This window comes from Arachis hypogaea, chromosome 12 (genome assembly GCF_003086295.3).
Source record: "Arachis hypogaea cultivar Tifrunner chromosome 12, arahy.Tifrunner.gnm2.J5K5, whole genome shotgun sequence".
In the NCBI taxonomy this organism is placed as follows: domain Eukaryota; kingdom Viridiplantae; phylum Streptophyta; class Magnoliopsida; order Fabales; family Fabaceae; genus Arachis; species Arachis hypogaea.
In genome coordinates, this window is record NC_092047.1 from 114939318 (window position 1) to 114951675 (window position 12358).

At 25.9% G+C, this 12358-nt stretch overlaps 1 protein-coding gene across 2 annotated transcripts; it reads right to left on the minus strand.

Moving 5' to 3' along the window:
• Nucleotides 1–1863: 1863 nt before the first annotated feature.
• Nucleotides 1864–12358, minus strand: LOC112728482 (bifunctional 3-dehydroquinate dehydratase/shikimate dehydrogenase, chloroplastic). Of its 2 annotated transcripts, none has more exons than XM_072209850.1 (10): nt 12064–12358; nt 10350–10461; nt 9457–9678; nt 7086–7426; nt 6205–6268; nt 5892–6000; nt 5413–5562; nt 4728–4876; nt 4471–4633; nt 1864–2189 (listed from the first exon to the last, which is right to left on the minus strand). In XM_072209850.1, the coding sequence occupies exons 1-10, from the start codon at nt 12264–12266 to the stop codon at nt 2146–2148; spliced, it is 1557 nt and encodes a 518-aa protein (XP_072065951.1). In that variant the 5' UTR covers nt 12267–12358; the 3' UTR covers nt 1864–2145. The 2 variants fall into 2 exon arrangements, with proteins under 2 accessions (XP_072065951.1, XP_025634406.1); XM_025778621.2 differs by lacking the exon at nt 1864–2189 and adding an exon at nt 3346–3571.

A 12358-nucleotide genomic window follows, 5' to 3' on the forward strand; every position in this document is an offset into this window, starting at 1 on the left:
TGAATGAATATGCATGTAATTCGAATCAAGTAGATTCGAATTAGAGAAGGGTAAATCGAATTGACTCGATTCGAATTAGTAGGCTCATGTGACTCTATGGAGTTCGAATCATATTGATTCGAATTATTCAATGTTGGTGACACTAGGTAGTTCGAATTAAGTTGATTCGAATTACTAGTGAGTTGCCTATATAATGCTACGTTAGTTGGATATATATATAAAAAAAAATTTTCACATTTTTACTTGGATAGTTGGATATATATCTTATAGTTGATACAAAAGATATTTATTGTATAATTTTATTTTTTTAAAAATATTATATATATATATATATATATATATATATATTTTGATGATTACACAATTTTAGAAATATTTAAAAAGTATTATTAAAATTAAAATTATATTTTTTATTATTTGACAATAAAATAAAAAATTAAGAATTAGGGATTAAAATTAAAAATTAAAATATTTATGAACTATCAATTCGAATTCCATACAATACACTTTTGTCCATTTTTAATAGCTCATAAATATTTTTTAATAAATTTAGAAAATAAAAAAATATTTTATTCCATACAAAACAATTAAAAATATATTTTATTTATTTTTCCACACATATTTTCTAGTCATTATATTGTCATTGGAATCCTCGTATATTTCTAATTTCTCAACCTAACATTCACAAATTCTAACACAATCTTCATATAATTTTACTTGAGATATGTGTCTCATTTTACATAGTCCCATATATATATATTGACTCACTTATACAAATCACAAAAAATGAGACACATATCTCAAGTAAAATTATATGAAGATTGTGTTAGAATTTGTGAAGGTTAGGTTGAGAAATTAGAAATATATGAGGATTTCAATGGCAATATAATGACTAGGAAATATGTGTGAAAAAATAAATAAAATATATTTTTAATTATTTTGTATGGAATAAAATATTTTTTTAATTTCTAAATTATTATTGACTATGTAGAGTACTTTATTTAAAATTTGAGTACCTAAGTCATTAGAACATTACAAATTTTTATAGTACTCCTAACATTTTTTAAGCCATTTTTTTAAATTGTTTTGCATAGAATAAAATATTTTTTGTAGTATAATTTAAATAAATGTATTAAAAAATATTTATGAGCTATTAAAAATGGACAAAAGTGTATTGTATGGAATTCGAATTGATAGCTCATAAATATTTTAATTTTTAATTTTAATCCCTAATTTTTAATTTTTAATTTTATTGTCAAATAATAAAAAATATAATTTTAATTTTAATAATACTTTTTAAATATTTCTAAAATTGTGTAATCATCAATATATATATATATATATATATATATATATATATATATATAATATTTTTAGAAAAATAAAATTATACAATAAATATCTTTTGTATCAACTATAAGATATATATCCAACTATCCAAGTAAGAATGTGAAAAAAAAATTGATATATATCCAACTAACGTAGCATTATATAGGCAACTCACTAGTAATTCGAATCAACTTAATTCAAACTACCTAGTGTCACCAACATTGAATAATTCGAATCAATATGATTCGAACTCCATAGAGTCACATGAGCCTACTAATTCGAATCGAGTCAATTCGATTTATCCTTCTCTAATTCGAATCTACTTTATTCGAATTACATGCATATTCATTCAAACGTAATTCGAAGCAAGTTGTTTCGAATTACATGTATTTGTAGTTCGAATCATATTGATTCGAATTATATATAAATGACCATTGGTGGATTGCTGAAATAATTTTTGTTTTGGCTGATTTGGGTAATAAACTTTTCGGCTTGGTTTATTTGGGTTTTTTACCCAATTTTCAGGGATGCGTATTTAGGGAAATAATGTTTTTTGATTATTTATTTTAATAAAAAAGCCGACTAAAATCTGTTTTTCTTAATATGATATACACAAAAAAATTGCCCTTTTTCTTGATGATTCATCAATATATAAAGTTTCATATCTCTTTTTTAATAGAATAATTTCCATGTTTATCACATAGCCGTTGGAGCAAATGATGGATGTAGTCGTTGATTATAGACGGTGAAGGCTTTCCAAATTTGTTCTTCTAAAATAGGCGCAGCAGCTGTTTAATTGATGAGGAAATCTTTCCTTCAGCCAGGTTGAACAAAGGTACTCAATTGATCCCTATATTTCTCTATCATAAAGATTATAATAGAAAATAATTAATTATATTTATCATAATAAGGTTTTAAAATAAAACTGAACTCAACAGTCAACAATCTCTTTTTTATGATAAACATGATTAAATTATAAAAAGAAGAGAAGAAAAAGATGACTTCTCTGAATTTTAAGAATCTTTCTCTGTTTTTGAACATTCATTAATCAAGCTTAATAGTTTAAAAATGTATGAACCTAATCATATTCAAAAGCAGCACACATATGCCAGGAAAATACAAGACATAGCTTGATGTGTATGACCATTAGGTATCAAAGTAAAGCAATATGATAAAATAAATCAGAGCAACAAACAAACATATATATAAAAAATATATCAGATCATAATCAAGACATTTTAAATAAGAGAAATATCAAAAACTAGCAAAATAAACTGACAAGTTCATAAGATCATAAAAAGCATCAACTAAATAATGGCTTAGTTTAATCTTTATTTTCTCTCTCTTTTATCATCAAAGAGGGAAATAAATAAAGATTTTAAAATTGATTTGAAAAAAAATTTTAGAAAAGATTTTTAGAATTAAAAACATAATTAATGCAAAAAATAATTTGAATAAATCATTTTTAATGTAGAAGGAAATAAATTCAAATTAAATGCAGATATCACATCATTATACAAAAAAGATATGATGGCAGCAGTTTTGATGGTTCTGTATTTTCTGTAGCAGTATTGTCTCTTACAAAATCAGGAGATAATTCTATTTTGTCTTCGAAATATTTAGTGTAGCAGCATCTGCAGAATCTAATTGCATTTCAGTTACTGCACCTCGTCCAAGGCTGTTTGTAACTTCTGTATCATCTGTAATATTATCAATTTTTTTTATGTCTATGATTTTTTCTTTATCCTCATCTTCAAATGTCACAAATCCACCATGAAATGCACTTAACTTGATGAAGAATGTAAATTTTTTTTAAGTGCCTTGAATATCCACTATCAAGATACTATATGTCCTTATTCCTTTTTGAATATAAGGCAAACCTATAACATAAGTTATCAAGAATGAACAAAATTGTTATCAAGAAGATGAATGGTGATCATAAAAATTATATATTAAAATTATTATTTATACTCTATACAATAATTCTTTAACTTCTTTGAAAAAATGAGAGCAAAGGATCCATAAATAATGACTTTCATTATTCATTCAACATCAAACATTATTATACATGAATAATACATATCACTCTGCATTGATATTATTACATTTCTTCTTAATATGTTTCTTGTTTTGTTATTAACAAGAGAACAAGTTACAAATTCATCTTCTTATGGACGAAATATGATGTTAATAAGAAATCAAAATTGTTCCAGAATAAGCTTCCGCATGAATGCCTCTGGAGCTGCAATGCACAAGAGAAAAGAAAAGCAAATACATATTAAAATTGAATGTTATAAATTCAATTTGTCTAGTAACAATCTCAACATAAAGATGTAACACATACAAATATAACTATATCTAATTAAAAAGGATATAAACATTGAAATAGACAAAAATAAACTGTTTTCATTAATTAAAACACTTTAATGACTCAACAACAAAGATATTAAGATCTTAAAAGATTATAAATCATAATAAAAAAACGTTCGAGGGCTATCAGAATTTATTTTTCTTGACCAACAGTTTAGCTAGGGCCGTTAAAATGAGTTAAACCCATCGAGCCAGCCCGTTTACCTATTTAAATGGACGGACTTTATTTCTAAAATTAAGCCCGTTTAAATTTCGGGATAAATGGGCTGAGCCCAATTAACCTAAAAAAAATGACGGGTTAAACGAGCTAGTTTGCGGGGTAAATGGGTGGCCCGTTTATTTTTTTTGTTTGCATTCTTTTCAAAAAAAAGTAGCACTTTTAGCCGAATTTTCTCCCGATTCGACCCGAAAATTCGACCAATCAACTAAAAAAATATTTTTTTTAAAATATTTTTGATCTAAAAGTGATATTTTTTGTCAAAATATTTTTCAAAAAATAAAATAAAAGAATAAACGGACTGACCATAAATGGTCTGGGCTAAAAAATTAAGGCCGCGAATAAAACGGGTTTAAACGGGCTAGCCCATTTAATCTGGAATTAACAGGCCAGACCTAAATGGGTCGGATTAGCCCGTTTGACAGTCTATCAATATTTAAAAGTGTAGATTAAAAGTATATTATTAAATTACTAGACTAAAGCAATTCGATTGATAGCGGCCAAAAACAATAAATTTTGATGATCTTCTAATATTTCTCACTCATAATTAGTACCTAATCCATCGGTAAAAAGTCGGAATTGGCCAAGAGCCTGTCTTATGAACATTTCAACACCACTGACCACAATGGCTCCAGACTCAGCAGCCTCTTGCAAGAGCCTTGTATTTCTTGGAGTGTAAACAGCATCAAACACAACCTCATATGCTTTCAATGCATCCTATATATAAAAGATGATGTGAATTATGCATATTGAATGATTTTAAGTTGTAGCTAGTTAGGTAGGAGTAAAAGTAATAAATAAGAGGAAGAACCTTGGATATAGGAGTTTCATTGGACTTAGGTTCCATTCCGACAGAAGATGCATTTGCAAGGATCATATTATTTTGTGGGGAGAATCTATCTAAGTCTTCATATGGTAGAGCTTCTCCTGAGACTGCATGTGCAAGTGCTTTTGCTCTCTCTATCAAACAATAACCGTATATATTCTTGTAATTTCTATGTACCATATATATAAGGACAAATTTTAGATGCTATGTATGTAAGGGAAAAAAATGGTATAATTTCATAACCACATCTTCACGTGAAGATAGTATTGTGAACTATTAGATGTTTAATATATTTGACCATAATTATCTAAAAATTCATAATGTCATCTTTATATAAAGATCTCATCGTCTGAGTATATTTTAATAAAAAATAATATTCTTTAATTTGATTCATATTAATTTTTTAAAATGGTTTTAGAAGTATTTAAGAATTTGATTATGTTAAGTATATACTAAAATCAGCTACCAAAATTAATTACAAGTATCAAATATATATTAGAATATAAATACACATTGAAAATAAATTAAATCACATATGTATTTATATACATAAATACATTAGTAGCTGATTTTAGTGACTAATTATCGTGTATAAATAATATTTTTATTAAAAAATTTTCATTAGATGGTAATTTCTTTTACTTATAAAAGTTAAATTTAAGGTATTTACCAAAATTACGATTGAAAATAACGACTCGTGCTCCTCTACTTTTTGCACCATAAGCAAGTGCCCTTCCTGCACCTCCTGCTCCGACCAGCACAAATATTTTTTCTGCAAGTGGAGAGGATTCTGGGTCTTTGCCATTCACATATTTTCTACCTGTTCATTCAAATAAATATATTTTTTTAACATAATATGTGTTTTGTTAAACGGTTAGATAAGTTTACATATTTTAGTAAACTATTTAATTGAATACGTATCAACATCTTAACTATCAATTTTACGTGAACACATTTTTATGTAAGTAATTATCTAAAAAATTTTTTCGAATATTAACAGATAAAACTAAATCAAATTAAACATTAAAAATATTTTAAGATTTTTTCAAAAAATTTAAAATAAAAAAGAAAATACACTTTACCCTAATTTTTACTATGGAAAGATATGGTTAAAGTAACTTAGAAATTATGGTTTGATTGTGAAGGTACCTCTCATTGCATCCTCTATTGCTGTGATACAAGCCTCACAATCTGTATTGTAACCAATTAGCTTTCCATCAATAGGCCTTCTTATTATAGTATTTACAGCTCCAATGGACTATATAATGCAAATGGAAGACCATAATTTAGAACATACTTTAGCACACTTAATTAGATCAACATGAAATTTATCTTAATTAAATTTGAATAAATTAATAATGCTCATATGAAGAATAATATTGTGCAGCTAAATAATGATTTAGTTTCTATAGGTCATTTAGGTAAATTGACACATCTTCAATGACTATTGTTTATTACAAACCTTAGCAAGTGGATGAACTTCATCACAACAATTGATTGCTGCCTCTTTATGAGGGATTCCAACACTGCATAAATTTCACTTAGAAGAATCACTCCTTTTTTCTGTGCATGTATATAATAATTGCACTTATTATAGTAATCAACATTTAGGGGAAAAAATTATATATGGGAAAATTTTGAGTGATATCCTCAAAATGTTTTTTTTTTATATAGAAAAAGAGAAATAGCTTCTTCACTTTTTGATTCGCAGACACTTAAGTCTTTTAGGATTTGAAAATATATTTAAGTTTTTAATCTTTTTAAAACTTAGACATATCGATCCTCTATGTTTACTTACCGATAAATCATACGTGACTCCTATTGTACTGACGTGGTCATTACGGATGCATACGTGGAAGAGTTTTTAAAATGAGACAAGTTAAACTCAAGGATCGATGTGTCTAGATTTTGAAAAAGTCAGGGACTTAAATGTATTTTTAAATACTTAGGGACTTAAATGTCTGGGAACTAAAAAGTTAGGGATTGATTTGTTATTTTCTCTTTTTTTTTTCTCCTTATTCCAAGATATGAGGAATTAAGAAAACGTTAGAGCAAATTATAAATTTTTTTAATTTCTAAAAAGTAAATTTGTTTGGATGAATTTTATTTTTTATTTTAAATATTTTAAAAAAGCAATTCATTTGAAGCTAATTGTAAATTTTTATTTTTATTTTTGAAAAATAATTTTACTAGAGTAAATTGTGAAAAAGTAAATACATTAGAGTATCACTTTATCTGCGTAATACACATATTTGTACTATTTTTTAGCAAAATACATAATCCAGAATCATATCAAAATTAAAAAATGCAATATTCAAGCATACTTATTAAGAAAATGTATACCTGAAACCTGCAAAGTCAGTGCTTGTATAAGTCTTGAAGAACTCTTTAACATCATCAACCAACATTGGCACATAAATTCCATTGTAACCTGCATGTCTAAAAGTAGGGTTGTGCAAAATGGGCCCTTTGCTATGGCCCACTGGGTTTGATACAAGCCCAAAAACTTTGGTATCGGCATTCAGATGCTCCAATTTATACACATTTTTAAGGCTAACAAGAGTTGGTAAGCCTGCTATTGGTTTTCCCTCCAAAGAACCATATACCAAAAATCCTCCAAATTTTGGTCCCAATAATTGGCATATAAGGCCTCTACTTCCCACTGCAATGGCAATTAGGGGAACCTGCATGTAAAGTGTAAGCACAATCATGAAATACATTAGGCTGCGTTTGTTTAGGTATGAAATATTGAGGCATGAATATAGAGTAGGCAGTTAAAATGGGCTAAATCCATCGGGTCAGTCTATTTACCTGTTTAAATGGGCAGACTTTGCCTCTAAAATTAAACCCGTTTAAATTTCGGGCTAAACGAGCTGAGTCCGATTAACCCGAAAAAAAAAATGACGGGTTAAACGGGCTAGCCCACGGGCTAAACGGGTGGCCCGTTTAAATTTTTTTTTAAAAAAGTAGCACTTTTAGCTAATAATTCTCCGATTCGACCCTTTAATCCGACCCATCAACTAAAAAAAAATATTTTTTAATGATTTTTGACTTAAAAGTAGTATTTTTTGTCAAAATATTTTTCAAAAAATAAAATAAAATGATAAACGGGCTGGCCCGTTTAACCCATCGGGCTGACCATAAACGGTCCGGGTTAGAAAATTTTGACCCGCAATTAAAGCGGGCTTAAACGGGCAAACCCGTTTAACCCGCGAACTTAACGGGCCGGGCCTAAATGGGCTGAGCTAACCCGTTTGACAGCCCTAATATAGAGATATAAAATCGTATTTAGCAGATAAAATGTGGTTAGAGATAATATGTTTACAGGTATTATATTAGTGTATTTTATATCTATCTTGATAAAAAGAACACAGAGACACAATTTATTTTTTATTTTTTTATTATTTTTGTTATTTTTTTATACTTATATTTTTTATTATTATATTTTTTTCTCAAATTTTTTTAACGAAAAAATAAGAATAAATTAAATTTTTATAATTTATTCTACTTCATCACTAAACAAAATACAATAATACTAATTTTTATATTTTTTTATATTTTATTTTTAATATTTTGTCTTATCCTACTTTTAAAACCAAATACAGCCTTAATAATTTCAAGATACAAAATTATATATATGAATAAAAATTCTCAAATTTTTTGTTTACAATATTTATTTATCGCCTTTTAGGTAAATTAATTTGGTTTGACTTATCTATTGCTCCCATATTGAATATAAAGAACTTATTGCAAAATTGGCAATTATACCCGGTACATAATAAACAATAACATATTTATACAATCAATTAATTATTCAATAATGATATTTTGGTAAATATTTTCTTTTATAATCCATAATTGATTTATGTCTACATTTAAAAAAAAAAAATTATTGCAAATAGTTTAACGATAGTTATATCAATGGTTGTCCAAAATCATCACTAAATATTTTGACAATTGACAACGCTTTATTTAGTGGTAAATTTATAATTTTCGCCAAATAATTTTGGCATCTGTTAATACCACTGGTAAAAATTAAATATAACTCTTGCTGCCACGTGAGAATAAGTTGTATAAAAATATTTTAGAAAAATAAATGTTGATATTGGCATATTTTTAGAGAATCAGGTTATATACACACAAGTTAAAAATATAGATAGAGTATGCATTTAATTTTAGTTATTGAAGACTTTTAAAGTACGAATATTTTGCTGAATTGTCATGTTTACGTGTTGAATATATTTTGAATACGACACTCATTGATATTTGTTTGACACATATATTTTTTATGTTTAATTACGTCTTAATAAAAAATGAAAAATTCTTCTTCAGATACGCTTAGATACTGTCAGTGTGTCCAACCTTATTCTTAATATGTAATCTTTAAAAATAAAATATATTATTATTTATTTAAACAAAAAATATGTTAAATACTTTAATATCAATAAAATATCAAAATATTATTATAATTTATCTAAAAAATAATTTATTATATATATATGTCGTATCTTCAGGTTTTATAAAAATTCAAAATTTATATATCCGTCTCTTATTCTGTGTTTGTGTGTCCATGCATAATAGTCAAAGATAAAATATACACATAAAATGTGCATTTAAATTTTAGTGTTTGTAAATAAAAATACGTGGTCAATGACAAGTTTATGATACTTCATTTACATACAAACTAGTCATTTAATTAGAAATTGTTTGATACCTGGCAATGTGTGAGCATCCGAAAAATTGGCACTAAATCAGTGATGTAATTAACATCAATTTTGAGTTTGATAACATCAGCTCCTGTAAATTGCATATCTGCAATTAGATCTCCTAATGCCTCAGCTGATGGAGCTTTCCCTCCATTGATATACCTTGATACAATAAATTTACTCTTGGGGTTCTGAATTTTGTATTGGAATATGCATATATCAGAAGCCAACTGAAAATAAAAAGGTTAGTATAAAATAAAAAATAGGTTTTTTAAATCTTTCTTAAATAAAAAAAAAAAACACAATAATAATGTTACCGAAAACTTAATTAATAAATGCTGGATTAGATGCATAGAAAAACATAATGAATGGTCCATTATATTGTGTCGATATCTATATCTATATATTGTCTTTAAAATTTGTTACAAACTTAAAAAATATACTTAAATTTTATTTTATTTAATTTTGATTTGCATCAAATATATTCTTGATGGTTAATTTTTAAAAAAATTTAGTATTAATTCAGTAACAATTTTACAAAAAAAATCTTAAGCACAAATAAATCAAACATAGTTGTCATGTATTATTCTTTAGTTCGTTCTAAATTTTCTGAAAATTTATTTGTCAGTGGTATATATATTTAACGCAAATTAAAAATTTTAGAGACAAAATTAAAGTAAAATAAAATTTAAGAATATTTTTAAAATATTTAACAAATTTCAGAAACAAAAAATATATTTTATCCTATTTTCTATAATAAAGTCTTAAATCATTATTAAGTTCTTCATAAAATAGAACAAAAAACTGAGATCTTGCAATTATTTTAATTAACCTTGAAATTACATATACCCGCACTTTAGAAGTGAGAAGAAGCCAAATCCTTGAAATGTATGATGACTACCTCATAATCCAGTTCAATAAACTCCACCTCCAATTCCATTGCCACTCTTAGTACTTCCAACAATGTAGCTTTGCTTTTAGTTTTGTTTATCATACTTGATGGTGATTGGTCTCTGTTAATTAATCACAATTAATGAAATAAACATCAGCTCAAATTAGCAATATAATCATATGCTATACACCACTTATAAAATGTCACTCCTTAGTTCTAAGGTATTTATTACTTAACATTTTAGTGCATTTAAAATTTGAGTAATGCTACCAACACAATAATCAAAAGTTATTTTATTTAATTTAATATTTATTTTTATATATAATATTTATAATTATATATTTATTGTGTCTAATATTATATATTTATTATAACAGTAATTAATAAATACAAATAAAAATAAAATAAAAAACAATAAATTATGACCACTTTTGATCTCCAAATTTTAGTCCCAAAAATAACAAAAATACTTTTTTTTTTTGAGGTTTTTTTTGATATTTTGATCAATAGTGACAAAACTAATCAAGAGTAACTTTTGTACATAAATCAAAACTGTACCAAAATGTGGTCCATCTGCATGTGACCCAAAACTAGTGGCTTTGACATAATAATAACAATAATGGAAAAAAAGACATTTTAATACCAAGAAAAACTGGACCAATAAAATATATATATATATATATATATATATATATTATGAGAATAGAATTTTTATTTAAGAATGAGAGAATGCATTTATAATTATTGGATAACTTTAAATGATTAGAATTATATTATGTTTTAAATTTAAATTATGTAACCAACATTTAAGTAATTTGTTGTGCTAATCACCCGTAATTTCTAGATAATCTAGAATCTACTACCAATTGATAAATATTTTTATTTTTTTAATAAAATTTGCATTGTTTGTCAAATTGTTCTTATTATTTTCGTCACTATTTCCAAGTGAACCCCACTTGATACAACCGAATGACCGATCAAATTCATTGATAGTATTTAGTACTGATGGAAACAATAAAAAGGGCCCCAATAAAAAGTGTAAAAACTAGTAAAGTAACTTAAAAATGAGATTAAAAAACATAACAAGCTAAAATATGAAAATAATATATACACACACTATCATAATGACTCAGTTTAATTATTCATAATAAATTTTAAAAAAGTAATGAAGCTAAGATATATAAAATGCTACTTTCTATTCTCAAATTATTTATTTATGAAGTATTTTTTTTTATAAAAAATATTATTTGTATACTAAAATTAGTCACTACGTGTTTGTGTATAAATAAACAATCATGTTAGGAAGATAAAAAAAATCAAAATTTATCTTATTTAGCGATCATTAATTGTCGCAGCAATTAATAAATGCTAAAAATAAGATAAATTTTGGCTGATTTTAGCTAAATTTTGTTTGTTACCAAATATTTATAAATATATATATTGTTAACTCATTTTTAATGTGTATTTTATAGTAGTAGCTGATTTTAGTGTATACGTAATATAAATAATTATTTTTTATATATGATAAATGTTAGAAGAAAAAAAAAATCTAACTCGTTAAGATCTGAAAAAGTAAAGGATATGGTATCCTTTCCAAATTTTGAAAGAACTTTTAACAATTTAATAAGAGTTTGGCCTGAAAAATAATGAAACACATGCATAAATAAATTAATAAGCATAATTATATTATTATTTAAAAATTATAAAAGAAGAAAAGTAAAACCTGAGAGACACAATTGCAGGGAGTGTTCTAAAGTTGATGAGGCTGTGAAGTTGAGAAATGTGAATGAAAGACAAAGCATGAATGCATAGCTCAACAATGTTGGCACCTTCTGCTTTGGCCTTAACCATGGAAGATGCCATTTCTTCCATAGTTTCACATTCAAGTGCTGCACAAACCAGAGGGTAATTGTTCATGGATCCCATGAATTATTAATTAATAAGTGATGATGATGATATGAAGAATAGTCTTATGCTATGCTATCACTTTGCAACTGATTTGCCACAGCTTTATAGGC